This window comes from Pseudoliparis swirei, chromosome 24 (genome assembly GCF_029220125.1).
Source record: "Pseudoliparis swirei isolate HS2019 ecotype Mariana Trench chromosome 24, NWPU_hadal_v1, whole genome shotgun sequence".
Taxonomy (NCBI): Eukaryota; Metazoa; Chordata; class Actinopteri; order Perciformes; family Liparidae; genus Pseudoliparis; species Pseudoliparis swirei.
The window spans coordinates 5,309,809-5,327,953 of record NC_079411.1 but is presented as its reverse complement, the minus strand read 5'-3'; the positions used below and the strand labels follow the sequence as shown (position 1 = coordinate 5,327,953).

General features: G+C 40.3%; 2 protein-coding genes across 7 annotated transcripts in view; both read left to right on the top strand.

The window, feature by feature from the left end:
- The window catches only part of trim2a (tripartite motif containing 2a), a 33,901-nt gene extending 31,728 nt beyond the window's left edge, over positions 1–2,173 (top strand). For all 5 annotated transcript variants that reach the window (XM_056409052.1, XM_056409048.1, XM_056409050.1 and 2 more), the window contains exon 12: positions 727–2,173. In XM_056409052.1, the coding sequence (XP_056265027.1) occupies positions 727–879 (153 nt within the window). In that variant the 3' untranslated portion in view covers positions 880–2,173. The remainder of the gene's footprint in view (positions 1–726) is intronic.
- Positions 2,174–2,887: 714 nt separating this feature from the next.
- On the top strand, positions 2,888–16,870 carry mnd1 (meiotic nuclear divisions 1 homolog (S. cerevisiae)). 2 transcript variants are annotated; one of them, XM_056410236.1, is made up of 8 exons: positions 2,888–3,014; positions 3,651–3,716; positions 4,279–4,336; positions 6,815–6,963; positions 8,743–8,817; positions 8,935–9,049; positions 13,006–13,050; positions 15,385–16,870. In XM_056410236.1, the coding sequence occupies exons 1-8, from the start codon at positions 3,012–3,014 to the stop codon at positions 15,489–15,491; spliced, it is 618 nt and encodes a 205-aa protein (XP_056266211.1). In that variant the 5' UTR covers positions 2,888–3,011; the 3' UTR covers positions 15,492–16,870. The 2 variants fall into 2 exon arrangements, with proteins under 2 accessions (XP_056266211.1, XP_056266212.1); XM_056410237.1 differs by lacking the exon at positions 8,743–8,817.
- Positions 16,871–18,145: the final 1,275 nt, after the last annotated feature.

The following is an 18,145-nucleotide window of genomic DNA, read 5'->3' as shown; positions in this document are numbered from 1 at the left end:
TCAGGAGCGATGCCCCTACTGGAAACCAGGGAAATGACATCGTGGTTCAATCTGTTGGAAATTAGTAAACCAAATACAGTGTTAAAGCCAGGACTCCAGAATGAAAGCTAGATATAATACAATGCATGTTGTTATACAATAAAGGCCGTGGGATAAAAAAGTTTTGTTATTAGAAACTTAATAAAGGGAGCTGAGGTTGAACTTCCAAGATAAAAATAAAAAAAGACACATGTCCCTGGCAGGGAACAACGGTCGAGTGCCACGACATCTTCTCGCACATTTATAAATGACTCGCCTCATTTTTCGATCACTTTAAAACAAAAGCAGCTCGAGATTTCTGTCCGTAAAGACAGAGTTGATGACACGGAAGAATCTAAAGATCCTCTCCTCTTCAGTTCATTAGCAACAAAAATTATAGTAAATGGTACAACAAATGTGTGGCGCTGATTACTAATGAATTATTGGCTGTTCCTAGTGTAACCGAGCGTTCTGGGTTTGTGTGTGTGTGTGTGAGGTGCGCTTATAACCTGTTAATAAACCCCCAATTCAAGCTACTTCTTTCTCTACGGCAACCTTGAAGGGACATATCATCTCCAACACAAAACACATGAGACGGTCTATTACACTAGCATTACGATACACAACATTCAACGATTGAATAACTTTATTGTCGCTATAAACTGCTAATGAGTACACTGACTTTGTATTTATCTCTCTCTCTCTCAGGTGTTTGATGGCAGCGGCTCCTTCCTGTCCTACATCAACACATCCGGGGACCCGCTGTACGGCCCTCAGGGTTTGGCTCTCACCTCTGACGGACATGTCGTGGTTGCAGATTCTGGCAACCACTGCTTCAAAGTCTACCGCTACTTGCAGTAGCCCTTCACCCTCTCGGCGCACACACTGTACAGTGTACAGACACACACACACACACACGCATTACCGGCAGATTTGCACTCACCCACTCACACGTTCCCCCCCTTGAATCGCGGCGTGGTCGCGCCATCTGTGTGACTGTGGCATCCCGTGGGTGAGAAGTCACTTTAGTTTGAAGCGAGAGGATCTGTCACGGCCACAGATGGCTGCAGCTGATTGGCGCTTCGAGGGGTCCTTCACATGTTCACGTTCCATCTTAATTACACTGATTTTAAAAAGAACAAAAACAAAGCTTTAATATTGTACATATGTTAGAGCTTTTTATTTGTGATGTGGCAGGAAAACTGGAGAAAAAAAATGAAGCTATTGCAAAAAGAAATACTGATTGGACACTGTTACGTGAGATGGAAATTAAATTAAAGACGTATCAAGGTCATCTGAAAACTAACTGGGAATTCTAGTCCTAGTGGCTGTAGCTTCCTGTTTAATGCTCTTAAGTCCTCACATTTTGCCTATTCACTGTATAAGAAAAATATTCCACCCACTGTAGGTAGCAGGGTATTTTAGAGCATGATTGGCTTCCTTGTGCATGTTGTTTTTACTAATAAACACCAGAAGAGCTGCTGTGCACAATTATATGAATATGTTTTAAGCTGACAAAATCACTCAAAGAAACGTTGAATGGAAGAAATGTTTCAATTGCAATACGTCTATCTACTATGTGAAAAGCACTGGTCCATGTAATTCGTAAATATTTTTTATTAATAAAAGTGGTTATTAAAGTAAGCTGATAACTTCTGCTCAATTTTTACCCGGTGCGTTTGTATGTGCAAGACCAGTGTGATTGTGTTGTGATCAATTAAGTTACCAAACAAAAGCCTCTTGATATGTTGACTTAAAAATCTGAAGTGACAGATTTCAACCGCAGAAAATAGTCAGTCCATCAGTGAAATGCTTTGTTCATCATGTTGCAGCTTAACGCCATTGTCAAACGTGTGATCCTCTTCACCCCTTTCCATGTGCTCTTATGTCTTTACAAAAAACTAATCCATAGAACTAACAAGTTGTATTTCATGAATAAACACAAAATAGGACTGCAATATGTAGTTCAACAGTTGAGGTGTGTTGTAAAAGATGCATTTTGTTTTTCTTTAGAAAGCCTTCGTCAAATTGAGTTCATCCTCAAGCACAGTTTCCAGTACTACATTTGGTCATCCATTTTCTACTTTTGTTTTCCATTATCTTGTTTATATTTGTAATGCCAAATGGAATTAAAGTGTCTACAGGACAACATTGATTTTGTGGTGTACTTGTTCTATTTTGTAATAAGATGCATTCATATTCTTAGCTTGCATATAGCTTCTGAAAACACTGCGTTGTAATAATTTAAAACTTTTTTTCTAACAAAGTATCTTTGTCTGAAGAGCGACATTATTCATGTCAGTAATGCAATTTGCATGTTCGTGATTCTAAACATGTCAAGAATCACATATTTCTGATGATTATTCACTATTTTCAATACAGTTCCAGAAAAAGAAAAGTCGTCACAGAACATGTCATGTCGTTGTCCCTCAGTAAAACAGCAGGTCCACTGAAACTAATAACTTTTGAACGAATACAATCATAAGTGTGTTTTTATTACGTCCTGTCCCTCTATGAGCAATGGATGATTTTAGGCAGCAGAGGGCATCAGAAAATCAACAGGGGAACTCAAACTACATCGCTCCTCCCGGTTAAAGTAACGCTGCCTTCACTTACAGTCGGACATTTACGATTCGACACTAACGACCGAAAACGGTGGCTGTTTTTTTCTGCATTAAACCCCGTCATTCAACATTGCAGCAAAAATAATCAACGTGCCTATTCTCTTATATGAATTAAACTGAGCACATTCACCGGGGAGACAACAGTTGTGTTGTAAACTTACATCCTCATATTTTAAGCCAGAAATCCAGCATTTAAAAGGATCCACGAAGGCATCAGAAGCCCCGTGACAGCCTTCCGCGGGAATTTCAGTACTGGACGAATTATTTATTTCCTATTTGGACTACAAACATAAAGAGAGCGCTATAAAACATATTTTAAATCAAACAATTAATGCCAGTGAACGTTTCTGGCACAGCCAACGCAATAAAATGGTAAGCAGATGTTCACATTTATCCGCTTCGGATGTGATAGTCCGAGTGAAACCGACACTCATTATCAAGCTAGCTCCAAGCTAACGGTCAATGACGTTGATAGCTGGAGTTATACACTTAACTACTTAATTAATCAACACTGACCGTAGTACAGGATCCGTATCGATAACCTGCCATTCATTCACGTTATTGCCAACCCAGTGACTTCAATCAATCACTGAATTGTGTCCATTAATGGTGGTGAACTTTTTCTACGAACTGGAGAGAAAATGACCCCATGGGCTGATGTCAGTTAATATTTAAAAAAGACTACGCACTAAAATGGCGTTAGTGCAAAATCCATCAGCCTGCAGCATTACAGAAATACAATATACATCATAATATCTTCCTCATCGAGTACATTGTTGTCGAGGGCTGTCCGTGGTGGCCGGAAGCTGTATTGCGAAAACAATGCGCTCGAAGCAAATGTAGGAAAAATCAATCCCTCATGCAATGTGTCCTGCCACTTGCACAGGCCTTACTGCTGTGTAATATAGACTATATGCATGTGAAATATATACTTTATTGCTGTGTAATATAGTGGCATATTGGTAGCTGAAATTGTCCAGGCCTTATGTTACTTTACATCTGTTTCAGTCAAAGAAGAAAGGACTCAGTTTGGAGGAGAAGAGGACTCGCATGATGGAGATTTTCTTTGAAACGGTGAGATTTATAGTGATTATCGGTAGCATGATTGATATCATGTGAGGCCTCCATGTCCCCTCTGTGTCGGTTACACTGTGACTACATGGGTTTAAAAGCTACTTACTCTACCTTATGTTATGCATTTTATTTCATTTTACTCTATTTAAAAAAAGTATTGATTTAATGTCACTATTATTGATTTAAGCATCTCTCTTTTTGTGGGGGAGACAAACAGCAACATGCAAACAACTACTAAAATATAAATATACCTGTAATGACTTGAGTGACACCGGGGAGGTTTTTGTGTTCTAATTTTAAAAAGCTGTAACAGATACAGAAGGACTTGGTCACGGGGACCTTGATATATCATCTGTACATAAAAATATAGTCATAACTACAGAAATGTACTCTTCTATTTTATTTTAGGATGCCTAAAATAAGTTTGTAATGAATGCACATACTTGGAAAGGCATTCCATTACAGACTGACAGATATAATTAGAAATAAGTTCAATAATTCCTTTTTCTGTGATACTATGATAAAGTCAAATTTTGTATTTCTTCTCCTATTCTTTTTGTAGAAAGATGTGTTTCAGTTGAAAGACATTGAGAAGATCGCTCCGAAGACAAAGGGAATAAGTAAGTAATGATCAACAGTTTTAGTCGAAAACACATCATTAAGACGGAATTTGTAAATAGTCCATTATCTTTCGTGCAGCTCGTTTGTTTTTCAGGTTGGCTGCCTGTTTGACACATTACGGGTCTTTTTTTGTGTGTTTCCCCCACTCGCTTCTATTAAATGGATGAAATAATTCTAAAAGTTAGAAGAGACATTGCTCTATTTTAAGAAAAGAAAAACAAGAATGTGGGAGCTGAGTCTGAACAGAAGACACTCGAGAGATTTCTCAGAAAAAAGCACAATTCATTAAAAAAATGTTCCAATGTTTTTTTATTTTGCCGGCAGTTGTATCCCACTAACCACACTGGTCTCATGTCATCCCATCCATCAGCCGATATCTGAATTTGAGTGGTTATTGACAGTGAACGGAGCCTTTTTATTGTTGCCACGCTTTAGTTGTTGAACATTAACGTTAATGTAAAAAGTTGTCCACACTGAACTGTCAGCCACAACTGAAAGGAGCAGTGTTTATGATTTTGAGGCATCTACTAGTGAGGTGGCAGATTGTTTCCAACTGAATACCACTCACGCTTCCCTTTCCAAGCATGTGGGAGAACTACCGTGGCTAAGCGCCACTGTTTGGCTTGTTTATTCTGGACTACTGTTGAAACATTACGAGCACTTACTCCCTATGTAGATATGAAGGGCTCAATCCAACACAACACTTCGTAGTTTCAGGTATACGTTAAAGAAAACACACTCAATAATATTATATTCTATTTCTGCCAATAAATACCCCTAAATCCTACACAGTGATTATTTCTGACAACTCATGCACAAGAATGTATGATAAATAAATAATAATAATAAATATATATAATAAATAAATAAATATATATATATATCAAATAAAATATTTGTTGCAGCATGAAGAAAAGCATAAAACAATTATTAATTGGTGAAATAAATCTTTGTCAATTAACACCAAAACAACACATTAGTCAACGAATAGACTAAGAGGCTGCAGCCCTACACAATATGGACTAAATACAATCATTCAGGACTAATAAACATAGGCATGAATGTTAGTAAGACCAGCAGAGAAGTGAGTTCATTTTGCTACCTCAATAGGTTAACATTCAAAGATATAAAAAGTATGATTCTGTTTAAGGAAATTATGAATAAAAACTGTGGTGTATAAAACATTGATGAACACCAGCAATGGTCTTGAAAGTAAAATAGCATCCGTTTATTCCCAAAGACCGTACAGTGTCAACTCTCTGGTAGCGTTCCTGAAAACAATGTGGGGACATGCTTGCAACATGACCATGGCAACCAGGATTAGCCGTTGCCATCTTAACCGTATTGAGTCTGCATAAGCAGAACCAGACGCAGCAACCTCAGCAACCTCATCGTGCGCTACAGTTGAAATCTTTTGGTTTCAAAGAAAATGCAATCCCTCGATGTCAACATGGAGCCCGACATTCTGAGTATCGAGGGAACATTTATATTAGGAAAATACGAAACGGGGCTTCTAAAAACCTGCAGAGGACCAAAGTTGTGTGTGTGTGTGTGTGTGTGTGTGCATGTGTGTGAACCAAGTTTTTTTGGGGTTTTAAAGTGGACAACACATTAATCTGGAGAAACTGGATCGTGTTGCTGTGATTTAAAGCACATGTTTTTGTCCCCCCTTACTTGGGCATGATGTAGTTCCTGAGTGATGGGGGAAGGGGGGAACAAGAGTTCTGTGTTATGGGCACATTTTTCTGTTGAAGGGGGGAGAGAGAACATGTGAGAAAAAGGGCCGAGGGGAGTGATTCTGGGCTAAATTGAATAAAGAGTCATGATAACACACTGGCAACCATTAGAAAGGCCAACGTTAAAAAGGGGCAAACAAGCTATTTCAATCCCATGAAAAGACTGAAGTCATTCACACACAGAGTAGAGGTGATTCATCCAGAGTGTTTTTTTCTTCCATTTTTAACCCTCGTCTTTTACTGCTGCTGCTCAACATCCTCTCAGGACTCGGCTCGGCCCCTTAACGCAGCGGAGACGCTCTCTCCGTTTCACAGTGAGCAAAACGTGTGGGAGTATCACGTTTCACCGCTGACTCTGTTCAAGATGGAACTCCTGCTCCATTACATCCTCTCATGCGGCGTTCTCTCGGATAAGAATAACCAGAAAGGGGGCGGATGTTCAGTTGTGTGAACGTTTGAGCGCTATGCGCTCCGCCAGTAAAAACGAGACCTTTTGCTGACTTGTCATTTTTAAATCCTCAGTACAATGCAATATTATATCCAACACCAGAGACATTTTCACATCGCCTACGCTTTAAGCTTGTAACAATCAAACCTCTGCTATAAATCAGTCGTCCACAAAATCAAATCAATAATCCACAAATGGCATCGACTGCTTGGAAGGCAGCGTAATAATAGAAACTGAAGGATTGTGGGTCTTTAATGTGGGAGGTGTGCTCTAAATCTCTCTGCTGCTTTCAGCTCCCATGTCTGTGAAGGACGTGCTGCAGAGCCTGGTGGATGACAACATGGTGGACTGTGAGCGAGTGGGGACATCAAACTACTACTGGGCCTTTCCCAGCAAGGCCCTGAACGCTCGCAAGCACAAACTGGAGGAGCTGCAGAGCCAGGTGACGCTCCGTGTTAGGCTGGAAACAACTTCTTTCTCAAGAGCTGATGTTTCCAAACAAGACACAATCAGTGCAGATCGTAATGCCTAGCGTATGCACAGCATATATATAATTTTATATATATATATATATATGTTTATTTTATTTAATATATATATATATATTTTAATATTTTATATTTATATATATTATTTTTCTATATATATATATATATATTTGGTTATATATATATATATACACTACCGTTCAAAAGTTTGGGGTCACTTAGAAATGTCTTTATTTTTCAAAGAAAAGCACTGTTTTTTCAATAAAGATAACATTAATCAAAAATACACACTATACATTGTTAATGTGGTAAATGACTATTCTAGGTGGAAGTGTCTGGTTTCTAATGAAATATCTCCATAGGTGGATAGAGGCCCATTTCCATCAACTATCACTCCAGTGTTCTAATGGTACATTGTGTTTGCTAATCGCCTTAGAAGACTAATGTCTGATTAGAAAACCCTTGCGCAATTATGCTAGCACAGCTGAAAACAGTTATGCTGGTGATATAAGCTATACAACTGGCCTTCCTTTGAGCTTGAAGTTCGAAGAACAAAATTAATACTTCAAATATTAATCATTATTTCTAACCTTGTCAATGTCTTGACTATATTTTCTATTAAATTTTCAATTCATTTGATAAATAAAAGTGAGTTTTCATGGAAGACACGAAATTGTCTGGATGACCCCAAACTTTTGAATGGTAGTGTGTATATATATATATACTTCATATACATATATATTTATGCATGTATATTTTTAAAATATATTTATATATATGTATATATAGGATGTTTGTATTTTTTTAAGAAGACACTGCTCACTGTAGTTTACAGTAAATAAGGTCAGCATATGATGAGCACAGATCAAAAAGTGCTTCTGGTAATAGAAAGCGAAGAGGACAATGGGAAGGGATCATGGTTAAATAATAGGTGGGTTCACGTGTCTTCATTTTATTTCATTTTTACATTTTTAATAAATCAAATTCACAGATGAAATACCCCAAATCAAAAAGAACGATCACTATTCCTGACTTGTTATCACGGAGAGATAAACACTGCTCGCTCGCCCCCTTGAATTTCTCGCTGTCTGTTGTGTCCCGCTTCCCGCTGCACGGCAGGCAGATGGCGCGAGGGTGGCGGCTCCTCGGGGAATGACGGCCACCGGATTTTCTGGGACAGAAGTTAAACGATGTAGAGCAGCGATCTGACGTGTGATAAATAACACCATAAGCATCACAATGCACCGGCGCGGTTGGCGAGCCTCAGCAGATGATCGTTAGATGAACCGTAGACTGCAATGATGTTCCCTGTTAACACGGCAATGTCAATTTGTACGCTTTATGTTATTACTGTCGGTCTGTTGGCTCCGCGTCACACGTACGGAAAAGGATGGAGTGTTATTCACAAACGAATAACACAGCCTCCTCTCTTTCTGCCATAATACACATAGAGCATTTTTTTTAACCGTACACTTTACAGCACTGTAACTCGCTATCAATAAACCATTGGCCTCGAATGCACTGGTGAGCAGTCATGAGCCATTCATATTTTACGGTTCTATATAGCTTTAAAGATAGCTTCTGCTCGGAGGTTATGGGTTACTGTTCCACCACTTTTAACCTCAAGCCTTGTATTCATTTTATGGAAGAATACAGGAGCTTCTATGGGCTCTCCATTTTTCCTGGGTAGAAGTTAAATATGACTGATGTGAGACTCTTTTCCGTTTTTTAAGATTTCTGAAGCAATGAAGCGGAAAAAGTCCGTCGAGAAAGGGGTTGAAAAGGCTAAAGTCGGACGTCAAGATACAGTAATAATGTGTTCACATGCTTCCACACCTTTTTACATCCACTTATACAACATAAAATGATAAATCGGTGTTAATTGCACGGATAAATCACATGCATGATCCGTGTCTTGTGTGCAGGAGGAGAGGAGCTCTCTGCTGAAGGAGTTGCAGGCTCTGAGAGAGGAGCGGACTCAGCTGCAGGCCGAGTTGAACAAGTACAGAGAGTGTGACCCGCAGGTCATCGAGGACATGAGTAAGTACGGATGCGGCGTGGACATTTTAAGTTTTATTGAGCTGCAGCATCATTCAAATCACCAGAGAAGTCTAGCTCTGATATCTCAGGGCGGATTTGACTCGTGCAGATCTAACCAGGTGGAATTGATGGTTGCCACTGGATGTACAAGCTGGTTCTGTATCATGTGTTTCTGTGTGACTGTTTGACCGTCGATGGAATCAGCTGAAGCTTGTAGTTTGGGGCTGTAGCTGAAAGCTTTGAGAGGTTTTTGCACACACAAAAAAAGAGAAAATTGATGGGGGCCGGATTCCAACATCAAGCAGATGGTGCTTTTTTGTGCCTGCAGTGAGGATATCTCTTATTCAGAGGAGAGGGAGAGGAAAGTGCTGGGCAACGGCCAAGAAACAAACAACTTGAGCGTGACTCAAACTACCTTGAATAAGTAGTTTCACACCCTATCATGAATACGAAATTAGGAGCTGGTCTATTTCGGCGAAGCCTCCCACAAACTGTCAAATATAGGAGTGATAAACACAAGAGTTCGGCACAAGGCAGACGTTAACATCTTCATTTTTAATGAAAGTACTCGGCACATTAATCACACAACACTGACGTCTAATCTCAGGACAAAAATGAAAAGGATGCCAGGAAGAAAAAAAACTCCAATAACCAGTGTAACAATGATGTTGGCAACCAATCAAAATTGCCTAATTATAGTGATAAAAGAAACACAAGCAGGGTGTGGAGGAAAGAGAAAAAAAACGTATTCTCAAATTCACACCTCGCATGTTATCTTGGATGTTTAGACGGCTCCAAATAAAGAGATGCCGCGATGCAATTTACTGTAGCGGAGAGCACGTGACGTCACACCTTTGTGTAGTACCACAGGAATGCGACGGTTTCTCTTCCTGCATCCAGGGGGCCGCTCAAAGTGTGTCGAGACCGACGGGTCTCCCAAACACAGTGGAATATAGTTCACGTGCCCGTGTCGCACAAGTCGGGGCGCGATTCTGAAGAGTCGCCGTCGTCTCCAATCGGGGGGGAGAAGAAAAAAAAAGTGTATTTTGTCTGCTTAGCAGTGCGGTGGGGCGGGGGAGGAGGTTGGGGGGGGGGGTGTCACAGTTTCTCACGGTTCAAATCAAACGGAGGAAGTGAAAACTTTTCGCAAGTGGTCACTCGAGATGCATTTAAGGTACGCCGGTATGTCAGCTCTGAACCGACGGCTTGAACCACAAACCGGTTGCGTGTTGATACAAGGCTGGTGAGACACAGCGAGGGTTTTGTTCTCTCTTTTTCTTCTTCCGGGGTGATCTCTAGTTTGCATGTCAGTTTTAATTGCGGTCCGAATGACCCGGGTCGCCTTCTCTGACCTCTCGGCTTAATGGGTTTTGAGTGTAAAGTTTATAAAAAGACGACGGCAAGGCCACCGGCCATCACTTATTGACGAGTTCATGTGACGGCTGACCTGTAGTAAAGAAGGTGTGTTACTTTGTGTACACATGACATGTGTGGTGTCATAAATGGACATATCTGGTTTGTTTACCTGCAGCTCCTAATGTCACAGCGGACATGTTTTCCACACACACACATGAGGGTAATAAGTCCTGACTAATTCAATTATAGTCCAAATAAGATATTTGGACTTTGGGGAAATCAGTTGAAATCAAGTTAAAGTTATGGCTCTAATAGGCAAAGTTAAGATAAATGTCAAAGTTTAAAAAAGCAAAAAAGCTCTACGAAGACACGACTAGGTTCGAGTACAACACTGGAGGCAACTGGACTTCAGGATGAATGTCCAGTATACTGAGCATTTGTCCCAGTACATCTATATATTATTACGGCCACATTTCTTCTAGAATTTTGCCTTAAAAGATCTAAACTATGATTTAGGCGTGAATGGAAAATTAACTTGGATCACAGCGCATGGCGGCTAAATATTATTCAATTCAATTCAATTTATTTGTTTCGCCCAATTTCACAAATTACAAATTTGTCTCGGAGTGCTTTACAATCTGTACACGTAGACATCCCTGCCCCAGGACCTCACATCGGATCAGGAAAAACTCCCAAATAACCCTTCAGGGGGGAAAAAGGGAAGAAACCTTCAGGAGAGCAACAGAGGAGGATCCCTCTCCAGGATGGACAGAACAATAGATGTCATGTGTACAGAAGGACAGATTTAGACTTAAAATACATTAAATGAATGTGACAGAGTGTATGAATAGTTCATAGTAGGCATATTCCACGATGGAGACCTCCACGATCCATTATCGACACAGTACGGTCGTCACGATTAAACCCAAAAAAAGGTTTAGTATTTTTTGGCTCGATGTCAAAACACCAGAGAAATAACTTCATGCACACGCCGTTGGACCCTCTGCAGTAACGCTGGTGCCGGTGATGAACGTATAACCGAGATTAATCACTGCAACAGCTGTTGGGTTCCACATCCCATTCCCTGGAAAGTTTTATTTTTTATTTTCCCACAATAACATTTATATCCCTACTTGAAATATTGTAGATAAAACATTTAAATGATGATAATACATTGTAATTAAAAGTGCTTTTCAAAGAACTTAAGGACGCCTCACAGGCACAGTTAAAAACAAGCAGCAAAGTATCATATCATAAGTAAGATGTATCTAATCAAACAGAACCGTGGTGTATAATAATATGAGCACACAAGAGCTGGGTATAAAATACTCAAAGTGCTTGCGCCAACGAGTCGCAAACAACGCTTTGATTTATCGAAATGTTTGGCGATGGTTGCCACTCCCATCGAAACCAAAAAGATGGTGTGAAAGGTGGGGTTAAAAAAAACACCTCAAAGAATTCTCCGCCCCGGGCATGTGCATTGCAGCTGTGACGCTGAATTGGACGTGAATCATGGCATATTTACAACCTATTAAAAGGAACAGGATTTTTTTTAATGACTTAGCACCTTTCCCTCCCTTCCTTTAAGTATGGGTTATAGTGAACTATCACGTGTTCCACGTGGGCGTTATTCATTGGCCGATGACGACTACAGTGTTTTTCTGCATGATATTTATTCGGCCGTCTGTATTGATTTTACAGGATGATGTAACATCGGACGACGGATTATAAAATTAGTCATCTCGGCTCATGCAGGCCCGTGAGTCGGAGGTTATTTAACTCGGCCCCTCCCACTCGCAGCTGCTGTTTATTTCGGTGGTCGTCATTGTGTGTTTTTCATTGTTTACATTGTCAATAAATGCAAAATAAATGACTGTTGCTGAGGGTCAGCGACATAATCACCGATTCCTTGGACCAAAACGACCAGTCTTTGTAGCACAGCGCCAAAAGAGTCTCCATGGGGGGGTCAACAAAAGGTTATATCCTAAACTGGTTGTGTCCAGGTGCCGAGCAACTTGATCTGTTACCTGCTGTTGTTTTACGCATCACTTTAAACTCATCAGCGATCCAGTCTGAGCGCATTGCTCAGAGCTCTGAGGTTCCTCGATGGCCACAGCTGTTTAGGTGTGGCCTAAACTTTCCACTTTAATTTAATAGTAAACCACTGCAAGTACGCAACCATCACGCCGCCAACCACACTTCCCTCCATCTAGGATATTCTTTCCCGCAGACCTGTTCACTCACCCCAGTACGTGATGTGTTGCGTTACGAGGGTCAAAACACACACATGTGGTAGATTTGGAACACAAAACGTTGATGTTCTGTGTCTCTCATCTGAAACACGGTTATTTTCAGTCTTTACACACAGATACATTTCGTGCGACTCATTTTGCTGAATCTTTTGAAAGGGCGTTGTTGTTATTTTCTAAGTTTAGTTCACAGAACGGAGTCTGTGCCTAGTTTTTGAGCAACAATGTAAAACTACATTTACCTGAATCCATTGGTGTTAATAATATTTTTACGCTTGCAAAGTGAACACACACACACACACACACACAGAATGTTTAATGCACATATTGATTATACATTTTGTTTTGCAGGAAAGTCAAATGTTGTCGCAAAAGAAGCTGTTTCCAGGTGGACGGGTGAGTCCTCATATTTTTATTTTTTAATGCATGCACTTTCAATAAGTCTGAAATCGAGCTGCAACAATGAGTTGAATAATAAATAAGTTAATGACAGAAGACGAAGTGGCAACTGTTTTTATCATCGCTTGATCGTTTTAGTCATGTGACGGTTTCAGCTTCTCAAATGTGAGAATTATATGTATTATTATTATGGTACATTGAATAATGTGGGATTTTGGACTGAGGTTTTGTAGACCAAACTGTTGATTAATCAAGAAAATATTCAGGCAGATAAATCAACATTAAAAATAATATTTACTCGTGCTGCAACTAATCAGCTGAGTGAGCAAATTTATCATTTTGCAAGTAAAATCAGTGAAAATGTTAAAAGACAATGAGGTTTTCAGATGGTTTATTGCTGCATATGACAAACAAACCCATCAAATCATCTCATTTGATGAGCTGGAACTAGTGAACATGTAAAATATTTGCTTGCAAAAGACGTAAAACTATGAATTTTCTGCCGATCGACAAATTGCAGCTCTGATAATTATGAATATTATATTATATCCCTGGCAGGTCTTTTTCCATTGATTACTCTTTAAAGCTCTTTTGCTGTAAGGGTACTTTGTGTCCAAATTGTCACCTTCCTGCCACACTTAGTTGCTCTGTGTGCACTCATTGACCTGAGCGGTAACCTTGGAGACGGCTGACCTTTTTGGGGGCGCACGGTAACCTGCCGGGCCCGTGGTGTTTTCGACTCTTTGGGGTCGACCGTGCCTCTTTAAACTGCTCAACACGGTCACGCCGTCAGTTTTTTTGTTAAATTTCACTCATTTCAAGAAACTGAGTCATATCGGACTCTTCCGCGTCTTCCACTTCCCTCGTCTGGGGGTGGAAGCGGCTCGACTCAATTCGCGAAGCGTTTCCTCACAGTGCCTTTTGCGCAACAGCTGTCGCAGAACAAGTACGACCTTTCGGATTTTTTGTTTACGAGAAGCCGTAACGTCCTCAGCTGTCTGTCGCCACTAAAAAAAGCCCAAACGCCGTCAGCCGGGTCAATCGGGTGCATTTCGAGCGCAGTCGTTGCCCTGCTGCATTCTGGGCTAGAATCCACACGGCACGGCGTAGTGGCCGCATCTTCTTTTAATCTCCAAACAAATAAGTAAACGCGCGCGGCTATAATTGCTACGTGCCTGTCGTTATTTCAGCTCCTCGCAACAGACTCCCCCGCAGGCTTCGAGGAACAACCCCGCGGAACCTGTTGAATTGCCTGTCGCTGCAAATTGCTTTAAAAAAACAAAAATAAAGCCGAGTAGCTTTAACCCCCGCGGCCTCGTCGCACCGAGACACACCCACGCTAAAAGGCTCACACACGGGAGCACCGACACAGTTAATCACTCGCACTTGAACTGTATTTCCTCTTATCCAACGTGGATTACAGTGATCCAACAGGACCGGAGTGGAAGGCGGCGATGAATGGCATAATTCTGCGTTTATTGACTTAAGACGTTGATAAGACTTGTGTTAATCTCCAGGAAGCTGTGTGATGTATCGCGTGACACATCCACAGCTTTTAGCCCGTCTCGTGTGTCTCTCCTCAACTTTCCTTCAGAGGAACTCATGTTGGACTAAAAAGTTATGAACCGCGATAGTTATTTCTGATATCAGCCACGATGAAGGTTATCTAGACTACTTGTCGACTGATATGTGAATGAAGTGCAGGCAGATTGGGTTTGCACTTAGTGTACTAAGAAGCTTTATGCGTGCGTGACCTGACTTATATCGGACACATGAAGACGTTTTCACATTCGACCATCGAGATAAATTCACCCACATTAATCATCAAATTCAAGGAATATTGTGCTCTAAATGATCGGCTTTTAAAACGGTTCATACTTTATACAGGTTATGAGGATAGAGCCTTAGCAGATCTATATTTCTATTTAATTCAGTTTATTTTGCATAGCCCATTCTCACAAATTACAAATTTGCCTCAGAGGGCTTTACAGTCTGTACACGTAGACATCCCTGACCTTTGACCTCACATCGGATCAAAAAATAGATTCATCAAGAATATTAATTGAATTTAAAAAATGGCAGATATGAGAGTGAAGTTAATCAATAGATATAGTCAAACTTGTGAAACTAAAGTTTATTATTGTACAGTTTTACAAACGTTTCACCTCATCTTGCTGGTAGTCTTCAACCCGAGTGAGTCGGCTTTCACCAAATGAGCTCCGGAGCCCGATGGTTTCTTCATGAACCGGCCTCCATTCCCGAGTCCAAAGAGTCTGTCTTATCAAACACTATTTTGGCTCGGTAAACAAATAATTAAATGTGTGTTTTCAGACAATGTCTTCGCCATCAAGTCATGGACAAAGAAGAAGTTCTCCTTCGACGACAGCCGCATCGATAAAGCCTTCGGGATCCCAGAGGATTTTGACTACATGGACTAAAAGCTGCTTCTTTATTCTTTTCTTCTTCTTTTTTTTTTTTTACCTCATGGTCACAGTTGGCCAAATAATAAGTGTTGTCGCTTGAAGCCGGAGTGCCTGGTCTCAGCCGTTTATGTTCCGTGTATTAAGAGTGAAGTGACCCGAATAAGGACGGATATCAAGTCGTTTAGCTGTGGCAGACGGACTTTATCGGTCGATTGTGTCGCGCTGGTGCAACCAGAGAAGAGCGGCACCGAGCACCAGCGGCTGCGGAGGGGGGAGGGGCTTCTGTGGCGAACGCAACCTAGTCAGCCGCCTGACTTTTGGGACACCTGTTGGCATGAAAACTGAGACCTCACACATCTGTGTAGCCAATGTTCTCATTTCAATGGGTCGAACAGATGGCTTGAAATCGAATTCTTGTGCACTCTTCTTATTTTCTGAGATGAAAAACTCTTTTTCACATCCAGTACATCTTTGTGTACAAAAGGTGAACGGGATAATTAAATTACAGCGGATGTGTTCAGGATATGTTCTGTGTACGAATGCTGTAAATATTTGAAGAACGTTGGGACTTTTTTTTGCAGAACCTCTTTTAACGGCGCCGCAAATAAAAAAGTCCCTTTTTGAGTTGTACAAGCCGTTTTCTGCAGTTTTGTTCTTTCTCAAACTTAGTGTGCCGTTTACAAATGTATTTACACCAGGGCTCCTCTTCTTTGTGCTCTCAAGTCTTTAGAAATTACCCTTGAAACATGACAATCTGTCACAAGCACATTCTTTTCGGAGCTATGCAGTATGAAAAAAGAAAAGGAAAGCTGTTGTCATGACATGTCGAGAATGACTATCGCCCTGCTTATTTCCCTCCCTCTTTTTCTCTCAAACCAGATGCAAAACGGCTAGTTGTGTGTTCTGTGCGTGGTGTTTACCTGGTGACATAGTTGCGTGTCTGGGTTTGTTGATTGTTTTAATTTACAACGCGCTCGTCTCTTCCTACTCGCGAGTTAAGTCGTCTTTCCGGAAGGCGAAAGCTATGCAGACGTACCGTTAGGCCTCGGTTGAGTCATGACTTTCTTTTATTCATAATGTTGCCTAGTGCACGGTATTTTTTTATCTGGAGGCCATCGAGTAAGATGTTTGTATTAAGTGACGATTGTTCCGTGAAATGGCTCTTCGCAAACATACTGCATGTACCAAATGCAGGAGATCAGTTATATTCCCTGATAAGGATAATCTACTAATAACACGTGCAGTGTTCTTAGACGGTGTGTTTTTGTCCTAAGGGCCTTGTCAGAAATGTTCTGGGGACTGAAGCAACAAGGATCCAGCAAAACAAATAATAAAAAGTGCCTCGCTCCAGTTTTCTCAGCTGGAACTGCCACACCCACAGGAGGCTAACCTGAGTGTGTGTTCGTGTGTGTACCTGCCCAACCCGTCCCGAGAGATTCATGTGTTTGACATGCCGAACGCCAAAGCTCTCCGACGGGGCAGACGTGATTACATAACACTGAAACGATGCTTACACATCGCATGCAATTTATACGTAAAGTTCAATTAAGGTAAATACAGATTGTTTACTAAATGATCAGTAAATTAGAAGAAGAGAAAACATATATATGTATGTGTAAGTAAAAGTCCTGCATTCAAAACTCTTAATTTGGTAAAAGTATTATCAGCCATTTGTTCTTTAAAACCTTTTACTTCGGTACAAAAATAAATACCATGATCAAATACTCAATTAGAACTAAAAGTCCTGAAAGTATAGTATTATTTTCAGCTAAATGTACTTTTAAGTGTCAAAAGTAAAAGTTGTTCTTATGCAGAATGGCTTCTTTCAAAGTGTAAGTGTAGAATATTAGTCGCGTATGTGTAAAATTAACAAAGCAGTGTTAGAAAGTACATTTACTCAAGTTTGTACTGATGTACAACTTTGAGGTACTGATATATGAATTATGCTACTTTACACATTTCAGAGGAAAATATTGTACTTAACACCGGCTTGGATCAGCTCCTGCGACCATGAATAAGATAAATGATTTAAAATGATGTATGAATGGAAAGTAACTAAGTATTTCACACATACATATTTACTAGTTACTTTTTACAAAAAAACATTCTAATCGCAGTACAATCAGCTTTTACCGTTGGTACTATATTTTAATTTATTTTTATACTATTGCCCTTTCTCTGGGGGACTTATACTTGTAACAAAGTATACATTATTTTAGATAATATAAATTTGAGTAAACAGTACAATGTATCCCTCTGAAATGTGGTGGAGAAAAAGAATACAGTATAGTGGAAAGTATGTCAACATTTTACTTTATTAATTGAAATACTCAAGGAGATTGGCATTGCAGTAATATGTTGTATAATACAGGCATATGTGTTTTTGAGTAAAAAGTAACTACTAAGTGTCAAATGGTGAAACATTTCCCTCTGAAACGTAGTAAAAACGTTCAGTATCTTTCCATCCCTGCAGGGGACATTATACATTTAATTTGTATTAGTTTGTTTGGTCAACTTTGTTTTGTTTTACCTTCAGAAAAAGACACGATAACGTCGCAAGTGTCGGTGTTGTCTGTCCTCCCTGTCCGCTGTGTTTGAGCGGGCGGGGAGGGAGGTAGGAGGGAGGGAAGGAAGGAGGAAGGAGTGAGGAGGGAGGGAGGGAGCTGCTG